The following is a 17,376-nucleotide window of genomic DNA, read 5'->3' as shown; positions in this document are numbered from 1 at the left end:
CCAAAAACCAACTTCTGCACATGGGCCACGAAGTTTCAGTTACACTGTACGTGTGCTCCTGCATGTGTTTTGTGGAAGAGCCACACTCAAGGGGCCAAAGAGCCACGTGTGGCTCTCGAGCCATGATTTGCCAACCACTGCCCTAACCACTCCCCTGCAAGCCTGATGGATGCCTAACTGCTCCCCTGCAGGCCTGGTCACCCCTAATTGCCCTACATTGCTGGCCTGGTCCCTCCCAACTGTCCTCCCCTGCTGGCCTGATCATCCCTAACAGCCCTTCCCTACAGGCCTGGTCTCTCCCCCACCCCCCCAACTACTCTCCCCTGCAGGCCTGTGTGTCCCCCCACCTCCAGCTGCCCTCCCTTGCAGGCCTGGTCCCTCCCAACTGTCCTCCCCTCCTGGCCTGATCACCCACAACTGCCCTCCCTTGCAGACCTGGTCCCTCCCAACTCTTCTCCCCTGCTGGCCTGATTGCCCATAACTGCCCTCCTTTGCAGGCCTGGTCCCTTCCAACTGCACTTCCCTGCTGGCCATCTTGTGGTGGCCATCTTGTGTCCATATGAGGGCAGCCATCTTGTGTGTTGGAGTGATGGTCAATTTGCATATTATTCTTTTATTAGATAGGATTTTTATTGATTTCAGGGAGGAAGGGAGAGGGAAGTAGAAACATCAATGATGAGGGAGAATCATTGATTGTCTGCCTCCTTCACACCCCACACTGGGGATTGAGCCTGCAACCCCAGGATGTGTCCTGACCGGGAATGGAACCATAGGTTGATGCTCAACCACTGAGCCACACTGACCGGGCTGCACTTTGATTTTTAAATGCAATGTACCTTGCTTGCTTAACCGGGTCTCCCGAGTTTTCACAAACCTGAATTTAGATAGAAGTAGTCTTGTAAAGAGGTCTTACGTGCTTAAGCAAAGTAAGGCTAATTTCCTAGTGATTAATTAATTTGTTTTCAAGTTAATATTTGAAACCTTATATTTCTAAGTTGATTTAGTTGAGTAAGATGATTTCTCCTGTAGGTGCATCACTGCGGTCAGTTGAAGATGGGATAAGAGGTGGGGAGTACCCACGCTTGCTCTCACACCTCACAATGAAGTCCTTTTAGGTTGAACCATAGGAAAGTGTTATATTCACCACTTTTGAGCTGGCATTTTCAAATGATTTATCCTAAATTTTGTAAGGAGCCCTTGGAGTGGATACTGGTCCTAAGAAGTTTAGGCAGGGGACCAATTATACCTGGGTAGCGGAGGGATGGAGGAAGTGAGGCAGCAGCTGGGTCCCTGTGGTCAGATTCAGGTAACCTACATTGAGGACAAATGTGTTCAGTTATTCTTTTTTTCTTTTTAAATATATTTTATTGATTTTTTTTTTTTACAGAGAGGAAGAGAGAGGGATAGAGAGTTAGAAACATCGATGAGAGAGAAGAGAGAGGATCATCGATCAGCTGCCTCTTGCCCACCCCCCTATTGGGGATGTGCCCGCAACCAAGGTACATGCCCTTGACCGGAATCGAACCTGGGACCTTTCAGTCCGCAGACCGACGCTCTATCCACTGAGCCAAACCAGTTTCGACTGTTCAGTTATTCTTTAGCATTTTTATTTTATGGCTTCATTTATAATGCTCTTCCTAATAGGTGACATGGAAACTCAGAGTTCGCTCCCTTCTCTTCCCAGTGGGTGACCTGATCTGGTGCCTTCTTTTCTCCCAGCCTGTCTATCCCTCAGTTTCCCATGTCTGGAATGACATGTGCAGCAACAGTGAGGAACACAGACCCAGGTCCTCACATGGATCCTAAACATCATTTGCCCTGCATTGGAGAGACAGAAATGCAGAGTTTCTGCCACCGATACGAGTCATAAATGTGTGAGTGACAGAGGTTGACTCCCTCTGCACTCCTCGCCATTCTGGGTCTCTAAACCCAGGGCTGCTGAATTGGATGTCTGATTCAGTGTGTGTATGATTCTACAGGGCTCAGGGGGGCATTGTGGGTTGTAAAAGATACACAAATAATAGTGAAGTTAATGGTGAAAGAGTACCGTAGTAAAATATTACAAACTTTTTAAGCTTTTTAGATTCCTGAAGATATAGTCAAGTTTCCTTAACACTAAATGGGGACAACTTTCTTTGCATAATGTACAGATTAGATGAAATATTGATGTGGAAATACTTTTGAAAATTTAAAACTTAAATAAATATTAATTATCTTATTGTGCACTCCGAAGGAAACACTTGTTGCTCTCACAAATGCTTTAGGTTGCAGTCGATATTCAGGTCATGTTTGGTGGATTGATAAGCAACTGGAGTGTTAACATTCTGATTCAGGTTATTATAGTTTTAAAGCATTTTTCCCCTCTTACACTTTTTACCATCTTGAAGTTCCCATATAATTGGAATCTATTTTAGCTCTAAGACTGCACGCTTACATTTGACCCTTCTGTATGAAATTGGCTTGCTGAAATGACCTTTCTTGAGTAGAATTGCATAGATGACTACATGTATTCTATATTATGCACAATTGTTTCGATTCATAATGGGAGATGTAACATGAACCTTTTGAGGTTTCCTTTGGTGTTTTGAAATAACCAGCACATGTTTGGTTAGAAAAGCTATAGTTTTAACAGTATTAATGATATGCTGTTATATTTTTGCTAGTGGGTATAAGGAAGTGTCACCAGATGAACTCTTAACAGCAGTGTCTTATTCTTTCATTGCTGGCGGCGTGTTGGCTAGTGAGGAGTTGGGAGAGTTCATGGAGATGAAAGGTGCCAACAGTCCGGGGATTCTTGTGTTGACCACTGGCCTCAGCAAACCATTCATGCGCCTGGATAAGTACCCCACTCTGCTCAAGGAGCTCGAGAGACACATGGAGGTACTGCTTATCACATGTTTGTCACTGGAATCCATTAGCCACTGTAAAAGAAATTATTAATGCTTTATTTTGGAATCAACAAAGAGTTTACCAAGGTTTTTTTAATTCAGTGTAATTTCCAAATGATTTTGTTAAGTATTAAATTTTTTTCTCCTTTCCCCAGCTCCTTTATCTCCTTTTTCACCCACTGCTGCTGACAGAAAAAGTTTCAAAAGGTAGAAAATGCTAATAGCATTGAAGAGCTCTAGCAGGAACATTAACTACAATCATTAAATTATAAGTTGAGTAATACAATGTAAAAGCATCATTTAATTAAAGATACGTATTTATCTTATTTCTGAAAAACAGGCTGTGAGCCTTGCAGAAGTTTGGGTTTGGTGAACTATTGGCTAGCGTTTGGTGAGCTTTTCTTGTCAAGGGCAGGCCATCGGTCTTCTCCACAACTGCTCGCTGCTGCCAAAGCAGCAGATGCCAAGTGTTAGGAGTGGGTGTGGCTTGTGCTGTCTGCATTCACCACAGCAGATGTTGCTCTCCTGACTCCAGCTCCAGCTCTTGGCTTCTCTCTTCCAAATGATTGTTTCCCTTAAGGCCACTGGCTCCATGATTCCCTTAAAGAATAAGAGGTGGCACTTTAATGCTGGGAAAAATAGGACATATTACAGGTTGAAAAGTATTGGAAGATTCAGTAGAGTCTATAGAGGATGCTTTTTTAAGAAAAAGCTTTTCATTATGAAAGCTAATGGTGTGTTTCTTTTACTCACAGGATTATCATCCGGATAGACAAGATATTCAAAAATCCATGACTGCCTTCAAAAACCTTTCAGTAAGTGATTAAGCATATTATGGAGTGTTTTTTTTACATAGTATTATGGCAAATGAATGTAGAAAAATGTTTATCAGCTAAAAAAGTTAGATGATAAAAAAAATTATCTGTGTTGCCAAAACCGGTTTGGCTCAGTGGATAGAGCGTTAGCCTGAGGACTGAAGGGTTCCAGGTTCAATGCTGGTCAAGGGTATGTACTTTGGTTGCAGGCACATCCCCAGGAGGGGGTGTGCAAGAGGCAGCTCATCGATGTTTCTATAATAACTCTCTATCCCTCTCTCTTCCTCTCTGTAAAAAAAATCAATAAAATATATTTTTAAAAAATTACATGTGAAGTATAATTAAGGTTTACTCTGGTAAAATAAAAATGAACACACATAGTAGTTATTCCATGGCTGATAAATTGGAGACTAGAACAATGAAATAATTGTTTAAACTTTTTAAAGGCTCCACATAATTGATGCATTAGCTACCTGAAATTGACTTACACATGTTTTAGCCTCCACCCATTCATTGTCGTTAGTGATAGAGTAAGAAATGAAATACTGGTTGTTCTATTTTATTTTTTGTCTACTATCTTATTGACTGTGTTTCTGAGATACACACCTTATTTATAGCATAAATGATACTTATTTTTTCCCCTCTTAGTCTTCTCTGTTGGCAAATATTAAAAAAATCAGAAAATGTTTTTCTTGTCCATTCTTCATTTTTGCTTCTATAAGTGCCAAAATATGCTATATTTTTCTAAAACAGTGTTTCTTATTTCAAAGGTTTGCCTTTCTGGACTTGATTCCATGCTTGTGAATTAAACACATTGTTCAGTAGATTACCTGTCTTAAGAAGAAGTAAGATACAAAGCAGTATGGCCAAAACTTACAATTCTGGAAATTTGTCTCTTTTAATAGTGTTTTACTGTGTCTTCCAGGCCCAGTGTCAAGATGTACGGAAAAGGAAAGAGCTGGAGTTGCAGATCCTGAATGAAGCCATCCGGAGCTGGGAGGGAGATGACATTAAGACCCTGGGCAATGTTATTTACATGTCCCAGGTCATGATTCAGTGTGCCGGAAGTGAGGTACTGTCATGCAAGTGTGCAGAGAGTGGATGGGAACAGGTGGGAGAAACACATGCCACGGAAGGGACACACCAACCCTGTGCTGTTGAATTTTGTTCTTATTCTAGTTTCTTGGTTGTTTTCCCTGAAATCATTAAAATGCCTCAGATAAAAATTAAGAGTTGGACATAATTTGCATTAAACGCTACTTATGTTTTATAAATGCTTTTTAAGTTTTCTTAGTGACAGTCAAGATTATACTTTAGAATGTTATGTTTTGATGATTGTGTAATACAGTATTTTAAACGACTACCAAATGATGACAACATTTTAATAGGACTCCTAGCTTGTAAAAATAAAAAGTCTGTCTACTTTTTGTCCTTGCCAAATATAAAATTGGTTCCCAGTATGTTAGCAAGGCTTAGCTGGCTATGGACTACTTGACCAGTTAAGATGCAGCCAAGAGCAGTTATGATCAAAGTCTGTATCAATGTCAACTAAGAGATGGTGTCCAGAGAGGATTTTCGATGCCTCGTTAGTAGTCCAGTTTGGCAAATGTCTGCCGTAGAGAAATATGTGCTTTTGGTCGTGGACTTCTTACCAACACTGCCATTCCAGGAAATGTACTGCTTTCCATGGTTAGATCATTATACTTTTCTCTTATCTAATACTAATTGGCATTTGCTTATGGGAATCACAGTTATCTTACAGGTTTGGTTTAAGTGAGAGATGATACCAGATCCTTGTGCTATCCCCACACAGTTTGTATTTCAGTATTCACAAGTTACATGTTCATTGGATCACCAAGGTAGTACCTCTTTATGAATTCTATTCTACCTTTGTAAAAAATTACCATCAGGATCAAAATATGCTAACTAACCATTTCTAACATGGAATTCTTAGGACAGTAAGAAAAGTGGAACTTGTACTCACAGTGCACATTCCTTCCTGCCTATGAAATTCGAAAATGATATCAGCTCACTTGGTGTTAATTTGGGTATCATAAGAAATCATGACTTTCTAATAGACTACAATGATTAAAAACAAACAAAAAAACCCCTCAATTCTTAATTCTTGTTTTTTAGTTATGCACTTTTAAATTTTACTTTAAAAATCTATAGAAACATTTCTCAGTGTTTTCTTTATAATATTAGATCTAGAGAACATTCACACACAAAAAAAGATTTAAAGTTATAATGATGACTGAAAAGATAATAATATCCCTCTTTCCCTCCCTCTATTCCACTTTCTGTAAAAATCAATGGAAAAAACATCCTCCCGTGAGGATTAACAAAAAAAGGAAATAGAAAAAGGAGGGGAATATAATTAAGTACTTTTCAAAAACTTCTTTAGAGTATAGAATGTCTTTTTCAAGGCACTTTACATGTGGCTGGTGTTCTGAAGTCTACTTGGAGACACTGCTTCCTCGTAGCATTTCGCTTTTGTGGGCAGTGGTTAGATGGCAACTTGTGACAAAGGCTATCTGCACATTCCTTGTGTGTCTCCTTTTAGGTTCTGGGAATTTTGGTCCTTTAGTTGTGGTCTCGGGGCTTTTACTTACCTTATGGAGTGAATGATTTTTAACACATAAATAATGCTTTTAAGCCTTTCATATACACTAGAATAAGTTTATGTGATGAATGCAAACAACATTAAATTGATATATCAGGAGTTCGAGGCAAGTGCCAGCAATTATTAATAGATGAAAATTGATTTTAACATTTTATTTTACCCACTTTTTAGTATGAGGGGTCCACCTATTTCCCCTCTCCCACAAAGTTTTACAAGTTCTTTTGTGGGTTTTTTCCTCAATCACAAAAATAAAGTTTTAGACTAATTAAAAAGAGTTAATGGCAGAGCTAGATCCCTTAACCAAATTTTAAAAAAGATGTTACATGGGCTTCTTGTGAGTCTAATAATGATTCTAATTTTGTTTCCATTTAATTTACCTAATTAATTTGGTAGAAATACCTAAATGGAAAATACAGTATAATGTTTCAGAAGATTTAATTTAAATATTTGTTCTCACTTCTATAAATATATTTTTGAATTTGTTTATTCTTTTATATTAGGAAAAGAATGAAAGATATCTTCTACTCTTCCCAAATATTTTGCTAATGTTGTCTGCCAGTCCCAGGATGAGTGGTTTTATCTATCAGGTAAAACACTTTTTAAATTTATTTTTTATTGTGTATCTGAGAATCATTTTCAGGCATATTTTGAATATTTTCCTTAAATAGTAGCTGTTCCTATTTATGTGTTGTGTGAAGTGTTATGTGTATAGTGTTACACATTCAAATATGTGCATACATCTCCTGTCTGTGTAAAACATCCTGGTATTAATCCTAAGCAAAAAAAAAAAGGAAACAAATGAAACTTACAGAACTGTCTCTAAGGACACAGATCCTGAGGTGCAAGATAAGTTGATAAAGCAAATCTATATGGACAAACCCAAAAAAACAATACCTCTTGATTTGTAAGTCTGTTTCTGAGCAGATGTTTAGATATAGCAGCTACTTGGGTTCCCTCAAACTGGCAGCTCCTGCTTTGTTAGGTGACCCCGATAAACAAAAAGCAGAGTCCTTTCTTGTCAGCTCTCTCTGGCTTCATGTTTCATACATGAGACTGAGGTGGGGCCCTCCTCTGACCTGAGGAAGCAGAAGTTTCCCTTTGGGTCAGGCCAGGCCCCTATGGAAGACCAGGCTGGTGAGTTGGCTCTGGATGTTGGCATTGATGTGTCACGGAGACCTCACGCCACATGTAGGACCCGTTTTCCCACTCTGCACAGTTTCCTGGGAGGTGTCCCTCTCTGAGAGCTGTGACCTATGTATTGTGAATATTTATTTCTGGCTTTGAGAGTCATTAAAAAGCATTAAATCTAGCAGTAACTGGAACATTCTGTTCCTTGCTGTTGATTTACTAGGTTAAAAGCAGTCTCACAGCTTTATTTCTGTAGGACTTCTCAAAGCTACTAATACACTTCTGTGCATTATGAATCTTGGAAAGGAGTGTGCAGAATACAGCATTTTTCAAATTCACCTGACCCTAGGAGGACCAAGTGCTGGTTAATGTCACTACCGAACGTCAGAACAGGCTTTCTCAGTGGACTGGATCGTTCTAGTTGCATGAGCTGTAGGAGGATGTTCGGCAGCACTTCTGCCTGCTTCCCTATAGGTATCAGGAGCACCCACATCTCTGCGACTTTGCCGGTGTCCTCTGCAGGACAGCCCTTCCTTTCCCCATACCTTGCTGAGAACTACTTTCGGAGGTGCTGAGAGAGTCCTTCACAGGACTTGACCCCAGACACTGGTAGATTTTTCCTAAAGACTTGGTTGATTACCAGGTTCCATAGTATATCCATGGAGACGATTGGTCTACACCAGCCCACGTACTTAACTCCATGTGCTATGACCAGCTAGGCTACCCAGGCAAGAAAGGTGGTCATTAACCATATAGCCACAACACAGTCATTGGATCAATAAAACATGGTAACTTTTTGTGTATTAATCCTGTAAACCAAAAGTGAAAATAAGTGGTGTGGGCTGTTTGAACCCATGATGTCTTCTTAAGGATGGACCGTTTTTTTTTTTTGTCAGGAACAAGTTTCAAGCACCTTTTGGTTGAACCAGATGTCTCGGTGATGTTTTGGATAGGACCAAATATCCTGCCTGGCTATTTGCAGTCCTTTTCTGGTGTCTCTCCAGTAGCATTTTCTGTTTTGGTTCCCAAGTCCTCCTTTTTCTTTTTCTTTCTTTTTTTAAAACATATTTTATTGATCTTTTACAAAGAGGAAGAGATAGGGATAGAGAGAAACATCAGTGGGAGAGAAACATCGATCAGCTGCCTCTTGCACACCCCCTTCTGGGGATGTGCCCGCAACCAAGGTACATGCCCTTGACCGGAATCAAACCTGGGACCTTTCAGTCCACAGGCTGACGCTCTATCCACTGAGCCAAACTGGTTTTAGCTCCAAGTCCTCCGTTTTCAAAATGGGTCAGGTTGGCTGCTGTTTTCTGCATTTTGTGCAGTGCTCAGCACAGTTGTTGGCTTCCTGTCTGGTGGACAATCAAGTGTAATTTGTACAATTCCTCCCCAATTTCCCCCTATTTTGCCTTCAAACATGAAACTTTCTCTACATTTCTTTATGAGGCAAATCTGTGCTTCCTTTCCATAAACATGTCATTTAACATAGCTACCATAGACTCTAATGTGTTTTTTAAATCATAATATGTAATGTTTTTGTGTCCTCACATTTATGTTTAGAGTAACTCATCAGTTGGAATTTATTTGTGTTCTATTTTGCTCCTCTGTACCTTTTTGTTGGGGCTCAGTTTGTTGATTATAGTATTATGATTACTTATTTGAGATAGAGCTAGAGTCTTTTTTATGTTATACATATGTTTCTGGTACAAACAAAGACAGCTTTTGTGGTTTACAAATGCAGTTACTCTGCCATTTCTAAAATTATTTAGTGTTTAATAACGGTACCTTCTTTACTAGAAAAGCACTAATTGTGTTTTTTTTTTGTGGGGGGGCTCTTTTTTAGGGAAAGCTACCAACGACAGGAATGACAATCACAAAGATTGAGGACAGTGAAAATCATAGAAATGCATTTGAAATATCAGGTGATAGGCAAAAACTTTGTGGATGCTATTTGTCATGGTGATGAGAGGCAGCTTACCATCTGTGTGCAGATTCTTGCTTGATTATTTCAGAGGGCTGTGTTTAACGCTGTTGAATTTAACTCTGGGTGTGTGTATGTGTATGTGTGTGCTTTCTACCAATTTTCCAATTTCAGCCCGTTTTTCTCATCTCTTTTAGGGAGCATGATTGAGCGGATATTAGTGTCATGTAACAACCAGCAGGATCTCCATGAATGGGTGGACCATCTACAGAAGCAAACGAAAGTCACATCTGTCAGCAATCCCCCCATTAAGCCTCATTCTGTGCCGTCTCATACTGTAAGGACCCCATACTTCTGTCTCCAAACTGAAAGAGTCAGCTTTTGGTTGAGTTTACAAGTGGTCAAGTAATTTAAAGCATTATCAGTATCTGGATCAAGAATGCACAGTACTTGCCTTCTACTTCTCTGCAAACATTTGCTTATTTCCACTGAGTAGTGAATGGCTTCACAGTGATCACACTTGTGAAACAGCCCTAGGTTGTGCTTTGTCACATACAGTCAGTGGCACTCAGGCAGGAGTCTGCTACCGTGCTCAGAGGGGCCTCAGCGAGTAAGGTACTGGGGTTTTCAACTGAAACTTGAAGACTGCTTTTTCTGAGAACTTTAACTGTATTTATTTTGTTTCATCAAAAAATAAATATGATAAAAAGGACCAGATTCATATTGAAGGCATTAAAATGTAGTAATTTTTGACTCATTATTTTGATTTTAAGAAATCCACTTCTACTTAGAAAAGTTCAACAGCTCAGCTTGTTGGTTTTTTAGATATGTGTAAACCTTTCAAAATAGATCAGTACCGAAGTGTCATTCATTCATTCATTCATTTATTTATCTATTTTTTAAAATATATTTTATTTTATTTATTTTTACAGAGAGGAAGGGAGAGGGAGAGAGAGTTAGAAACATCAATCAGCTGCCCCCTGCATACCCCCTACTGGGGATGTGCCCACAACCAAGGTACATGCCATTGACTGGAATCAAACCTGGGACCCTTGAGTCTGCAGGCCGACACTCCATCCACTGAGCCAAAATGTCACTTTTAAAAACTTTATTGTTTTTTTTTTGTTTTTTTTTTCCACTTAAGATATTGCATCATTTGTCATCACACCTTTTTACAAATGACTTATGATTACATAGCATTTCCAGTTGTAGGTTTCTCTCACATCCTTAGATTGTTATGATCTTTGTCAGGACGTTTCCTCCCATGTTGTTCACTTCTGCATTCATTAACCTTGGCATTAAAGGTTTAGCTCAGGAAGGGTGGCTGTAATATAGCATTCTGGTCATGGTATTAACATCTTACTCGAAATCTCTCAACAGTTTGGAGGCTAAAACTGCTCATTTCCTTTAGCTGATATGTCATTTTGAATGACTCTGCCATTTATAACTTCTCCATACTTTAAAAAATACTAAAATGCTTAGGTTTCATGGTACTAAATTTATTCCAAAGGCATGTATGTATGTGTGTGTTTAAGTCCCCACTCTATGAATGGTGCTGTTCCTCACATACAGGCTTTTGAAATTTGTCTTCTTAGGGAGCTTATTTTTGGGGAATTGTGTGTTCTCCCTGTGTTCTGTCCATATCTAGCTTGAATAATATTCTAATTTTAACACAAAGCATGCCTCTTGATTTTTTGAGGAAGGAGAAACACCACCAAATATTACTACTACATTATTTCTAGAAGGGATATTTTTTGCATAATTTTATTCTTTAGTGAATTATTTGTTTGAAGAAAATTTATAGTAGTTGTGTAACAAATGACAAGCACTGATGCACACACCAGGACAGGCCTGTGGTTTCTGCAGAAAGTTTGTTTTTCTGTTCTTAAATATGGTGACATCAGCTAGAGCCAGGGTTTTCTTATTTTAAATATGTGTTTCAAATATTGTTCAGCTTTTTTTTTTTTTTTTTTTTTTTAAAGAAATTTAAAAAAATATATATTTTCTAGCCAAAACCGGTTTGGCTCAGTGGATAGAGCATCGGCCTGCAGACTGTAGGTCCCGGGTTCGATTCAGGTCAAGGGCATGCACCTTGGTTGCGGGCATATCCCCAATGAGGGGTGTACAGGAGGCAGCTGATCTGATGTTTCTCTCTCATCTATGTTTCTAACTCTATCCCTCTCTCTTCCTGTCTGTAAAAAATCAATAAAATATATTTTAAAAATATATATATTTTTTCTATTGATTTTGGAGAGGAAGGGAGAGAGAGAGAAAACAACATCAATGATGAGAGAGAATCATTGATCAGCTGCCTCTTGTATGCCCCCCCCCACTGGATATCGAGCCCTCAATGCAGGCATGTGCCCTTGGCCAGAATCGAACCTGAGATTCTTCAGTCTGTGGACCTTTGCTGTATCCACTGAGCGAAACCAGCTAGGGCTAGAAAAAATATTTTTATTGATTTCAGAGAGGAAGGGAGCAGAGAGAGAGGGGACAGTGTGTGTGTGTGTGTGTGTGTGTGTGTGTGTCCGTGCGCGCGCGCGCGCGGCGGGGTGTTGGGGGGGTGGAGAGAAAGAAAAACATCAGTGATGAGAAAGCATCATTGATTGGCTGCCTCCTGTATACACCTATTGGGGATCAAGCCTGTAACCAGGCATGTGCCCTGATCTGGAATCCTTTTGCTTGGTTCCTGGGTCGATGCTCAACCACTGACTCACACGGGCTAGGCTTGTTGAACTTTCTAATAATGGCTTCACTCAGGTTTCCAGACCACAGAACCACTCAGCTCTTGCTCCTGTTAAGCAAACGTATCTATAGTTTTGGGTTAATTTGAGGTCATTGGCTAATTTTGAATTAATTTATTTAACATTTTCTCATTTAATTGTCCTGTGATGGGTTTTCCAGTAATATAAACCCCAGTGATCATGTCTTCTGAGAAATTGAATAAAGTTAATAAAATAATTTGTTTTACTCCAATGAATGTCAACTTTTCCCTATAAAAAAAACCAGGAAGTAAATATTTTTAGCATTACAGGCAATATGATCTCTGTAACACAATAACAGCTATCAACAGAGGTGTGCCTGGCTGTGCCACTCTTGCATTAAACAAAACCTGGGGTCAGGTCCCAGCTTTGCCCACTCCTAAATCACAGGCACTGAATAACAGCTGACTGGGGAGGATTACCTTCTACATAATCTTGCTTGCTCCTAGTGAGGTATACTGTACCTTATGTTTCTAACTCTCTCCCTCTCCCTTCCTCTCTGTGTAAAAAAAAAAAAAAAAAAAAAAAATTAATAAAATATTAATAATAAAAATAAAAAACAATAAAATATATATATATATATATATATATATATATATATATATATATATTATATATTTATTAAGTGAAATACCTTTTTGCAAATGTTAATCCATGGCAAATAAAGGTGGTGATGGAGTGTTGTCCGGGTCTTAGGTCCCCAACATCCTGCTGCCTCCTAGCCCAAGCTTGGCCGCAGCCTGAAGCAGAATCTAGAATCTTTGGGGCACCGCAGAGTCTAACTGCGTGGAGAAATGATAATAGGGGGAGGAGGAGGTTATTTCATTGGGTACATTTTTAAAAATTAGTGGGACTGAGTGTATTTAATTGAGGTTTCTTTGATGGTGAATGTTCTTTTTTTGCTTTTTCTTGTTCTTTTTTCCTTGGGTAGCTCCCCACCCATTCAGTCACGCCATCCAGCAAGCATGCAGACAGCAAGTCGGTGCCACTGACGCCTGCCTACCATACACTGCCCCACCCCTCCCACCATGGCACCCCACACACGACCATCAACTGGGGGCCCCTGGAGCCTCCGAAGACCTCGAAGCCATGGAGTCTGAGCTGTCTGCGACCCGCACCTCCCCTCCGGCCCTCAGCTGCTCTCTGCTACAAGGAGGTGAGGTCTGAGTGAAAATGAGCATGACCTGACATTTGGACGTGTCAGGTTGGTTGTGCTGTGCTTCATTCCAGTAAATTCAGAAATAATGGAAAATCACGAATTTCTGCCTCTGACATAAGAATGCAGCTCAGCTTCTTTGAACTGTGAAGGGTCTGCCTTTCCTTTTTTGTCATTTCCTTCTGTTTAGCGGCCGGGGAGGCTGTGGAGACCCTCATGGGGGTGGGTGGGTTAGTGCAACATTGGCCCTCTCTGTGCCCTGCATGTCCTTTTCTGTGCTCACCATGGTCCTACCTTGAGGAATCAGAAGCTTCCATGGGCTTCCTCTGGGCCTCTAGCTGAGTCTGAAATGACTTTCAGCTTCCAGTCGTGATGGGGCTCAATGTTTCTGCGTGCTCTTCTGTTGTGCCTTTCTTAGGATCCTTTTCCAAGTTTGAGATCTTGCCCAGGAACCCTACATTTACAAATAAAAAAATGAAAGTTAAGACAGCTTTTCTCTTTGTGTAAGAGGTCATCATGCATGTTGTTTTTTTCCTTTTTAATCCAGTATTTTGTACAGTTAAAATATGATTCCCAACCATAAATGTTAACAGTTTCCTGCACTTTCATGCTAGGTTTTTATACAATAAACCTGCTTTGATGAGGAAAGGAAAGGTTTTGAGAATTGCATTCGAGAAGGGTTAGCACTCGAGGAAGCTAGATAATTGAAATGATGAGAGTTGGTTATCATGAGTGTGAGCGGCGTGAATGAGTATGGTTATCATGAGCATGAGCTTGGGTGTGAGTTGGCAGTATGGTCATCGTGAATGTGGATGTGGTTACTGTGAGTGTGAGTGTCGTTACTGTGAGGGAGAGTATGTGATTATGAGTGTCTGTGTGGTTGTAATGAGCATGAGTGTAGGTCAGGATGGTGAGTAGGGGCGTGAGTGTGGTTATTGTATTAGCCTGAGTATGAGTACGGGTAGAGTGTGAGAATGCATGTATTTATTATGTGAGCATGTGACTATGATTATTCTGAGTGAGTGTGGTTATCACTGTTATGATTATCATTAGTGTGAGTGTGAGTGTGAATGTGAGTGTGAGCGTGGTGAAACACTATTGCCTGATATGAGTCTCCACATCCAGTCAGAGATTGAATTTGCCAAAGATCTGGAGCAGACCCTCCCTTAATCCTCTCTAGCAGTTCTAAAAATTTTAAGATACCTAGAAAAGTGCTACATAAATTATTAGAATTTCTTTAAATTTTTTGTTCTTAATGAAATCTGAATTTTTTGATAAATGTCTTGTTGATGGGGGTTATATGCCCAAGTCATAAATGTCTTCATCATGGGCAGTTCCTTAAAGAATGTTGATGATCTTTATTTATCACCTATTATAGTTCAGTGATTACAAGTAGTGCAGGTAAGCACTGGTGGAGATTTAATTATTGAGGAGGAAAATTGGGATAAAAGTGTTAAGCAAAGGTACAGAAAGGCAAGGGGAGAGGTGTGGCAGTGAACCTGAGCCTCTGGTGTGGGTAAGTCTGGCTACAGTTGCTTTGCTGGACCCCATATTGTAGGAGAGGTTTCACACCCTTAGGTATTGTACAGTGTTACTGAGCACCTCACACACTCAGTGAAAAGAAATCTTACTGAGTATGGCAAAGAGTGGAGCAGCCAGCCTCGCCTGCGTTGAGGAGTTGGGTGCACGATGTGTGTGGATTTGTGTCCTCTGCACGTGTGGTGGTTGCCTTGTCTGGTGCGCCGCCAGGAGTCTCATGTCTGCTTTGAGTATGGAAGCCACCGAACACATGCCATGTTTATTTCTCTGTGAGCTCATTTCTGCTGTGTTTTTAAGAGTTTTTAAATGTATATTTTTACGGAAAATATTTTGAAGAAATACCTTTAAACATCAAGCTTTGTTCCCTCTGTGCTTTTATCTGACTCATCCCATAGCACATGTCACCTTCAGAGTCTTGGTTTCTCATTGTAAGATTCACAAATGGTTTATATAACTTAAATAATACTGATAATTTAATACATACTTGACAATTAAGCCCACTCCATTGGACTTCTTCCTGCTCTGTTTTTCACCTTCATCTTCTGCACAGTTTGTGAAGTTGTGCTGTAGAGGTAAGAGGTGGACCATTACATTATGAACATAGCTCTGAACTAGTGTTAACATGCCCTAGAGAGCCATTTCTCATCTCTTTCCATCTGTGCTCAAGGCTGATAGAATGATCTATTTTAATCCATTTTCTTCTCCCTAAGGCTTCAAATATTTTCCTAAGGGACTTATTTTTTTTTTACTTAGCCTTTCTTTAAATATAGCCCTGGGGCCTTAGTCAGTTTGGCTCAGAGTATTGAGCATTGGCCCAGGGACTGAAGGGTCCCAGTTTGATTCCAATCAAGGGAACGTACCATGATTGCAGACTCGATTCCTGGCTCTGGTTAGGGTGCATGCTGGAGGCAACCAATCAATGTGTCTCTCTCACATTGATGTTTTCTCTCTATCCCTCACTCAAAAAAAAAAAAAAAAAAAAAAAAAAAAAAATCAATGGAAAAATATATTCAGGTGAGGATTAATGGCAATAATAAAAGTAGCCCTGGGCCTTGGCCAGATAGCTCAGTTGATGAGAGCGTTTTCCCCAATAAGCCAAGGTTAATGGGTTCTATCTCCTGTCAAGGCATATACGAGAATCAGCCAGTGAGTGCATAAATAGGTGGAACAACAAGTTGATGTTTCTCTCTCTGCCTCTCAAATTAAAAATTTAAAAAACAGCCTTAGTTTTCTCATCTCTTTCTAGTTAGCGGAGCAGATGGGTCTGTGCCAGAATTAGTAGCGTGCATGGATCTCTGTGCGCACGCTAGCCAGCTGTCCTTTTCTCTCCAGAGGCTGCCTGCCTCCCCTCGCAGTGTGTGACAGTGCTGACGGACCCAAGTAACATTATCAGCTATTGTCCTAGTATTGATTTTAAATTAATGCTCCGCTGCTGGCAAAAAAATCAAAATATGAGAAAAGTAGGAAACTTTTAACAGTGAATGGCTATGGTGATTTAATATTTTACACCTTTACAGTGACCCTTAACTGATATGTCAGTAAAAATTACTGCCGTTGGAAATTGTCAGCATTTTTTCCTCTCTTTTTTTCCCCTTAGGATCTTAGTAAGAGTCCCAAGACCATGAAAAAGTTGCTACCTAAGCGTAAACCAGAGCGGAAGCCTTCAGACGAAGAGTTTGCGCTGAGGAAAAGTGAGTCTGTGTGCACAGAGGCAAAGGTCTGCCTCACACCCCACAGCACAGCGTGCCTGGGAGAGGGAGATGGCTTCTCAAAGACTGCAAACACAAGTCGGGGTATTGCCAAAGGAAATGGTTGGAGCAGCAAGAGTGACAAACCTCTGCAGGAAAGACTCACTGGTGGTGTGCTGTTGGATTGGACGCGGGGCTTGTGGGAGGGAGTGAGGCTTTCAGCTTGTAGGGACTGTGATGGGACAGGACTCTGAGGCCAGAGGAAGGTTTGGACTAGTGGTGAGAATTTCAGAGTTGTTCTCTGTGCTTAGGTGGTTTCTCAAGCTGTGAGATTGAATAGACAGAGAAGAAGAAAAAGGGTCGAGTCTTAGATGATGAGGTAGGAAAGGAACTAGCAGAAGGACCAGGAGGTAATAAGAAAACCAAGGGTTTTTCTAGGGCTAAAGGAGAAACTTTATCTGTATCAACCACTGGGTAACTAGTGCCTGTGCACAGCATGTACTAAGTAAATCTGACTCCTTTAAAGTCACATCATAATTCTGTAAGTTACTTTAACCTTTGTTACATTCAGAATCAGAGGAGATTTTCTAGTTATTAGTCTGTGCCACATAGAAAATGTTTACCTTCTTCAGCCTCCTCAGGGAAGCCAGGCCCTTTCTGGCTTCATAATGCTTTCGTGGCACTGAGGATGAAACCACTGTACTTGCCCATGTCTGAAAATAATCCAGTTACATTAGCTGCACAGAGGGAATGGCCTGTCTCTGGAAGTTACCTTGCAACACCTCCTGAAATTGATAGTTAAATGTTATCTTTCTTACTCCTAAGAGAGAAGCTTGTTATGGATCTTATTATG

At 40.2% G+C, this 17,376-nt stretch overlaps 1 protein-coding gene across 7 annotated transcripts in view; it reads left to right on the top strand.

The window, feature by feature from the left end:
* Positions 1 to 17,376, top strand: part of ARHGEF7 (Rho guanine nucleotide exchange factor 7) — a 132,766-nt gene that overhangs the window by 97,458 nt on the left and 17,932 nt on the right. For all 7 annotated transcript variants that reach the window (XR_014794688.1, XR_014794689.1, XR_014794690.1 and 4 more), the window contains exons 10-17: positions 2,742 to 2,880; positions 3,644 to 3,703; positions 4,629 to 4,775; positions 6,827 to 6,913; positions 9,301 to 9,379; positions 9,576 to 9,715; positions 13,072 to 13,296; positions 16,433 to 16,526. Coding sequence is in view for 4 of the 7 variants with exons in the window: in XM_084879818.1 (XP_084735944.1) it covers positions 2,742 to 2,880; positions 3,644 to 3,703; positions 4,629 to 4,775; positions 6,827 to 6,913; positions 9,301 to 9,379; positions 9,576 to 9,715; positions 13,072 to 13,296; positions 16,433 to 16,526 (971 nt within the window). In the remaining 3 variants the exon portion in view is untranslated. The remainder of the gene's footprint in view (positions 1 to 2,741; positions 2,881 to 3,643; positions 3,704 to 4,628; positions 4,776 to 6,826; positions 6,914 to 9,300; positions 9,380 to 9,575; positions 9,716 to 13,071; positions 13,297 to 16,432; positions 16,527 to 17,376) is intronic.

This window comes from Pipistrellus hanaki (genome assembly GCF_964339955.1).
Source record: "Pipistrellus hanaki genome assembly, chromosome: 3".
Classification (NCBI taxonomy): Eukaryota; Metazoa; Chordata; class Mammalia; order Chiroptera; family Vespertilionidae; genus Pipistrellus; species Pipistrellus hanaki.
This window is presented reverse-complemented; position numbering and strand designations above follow the sequence as displayed.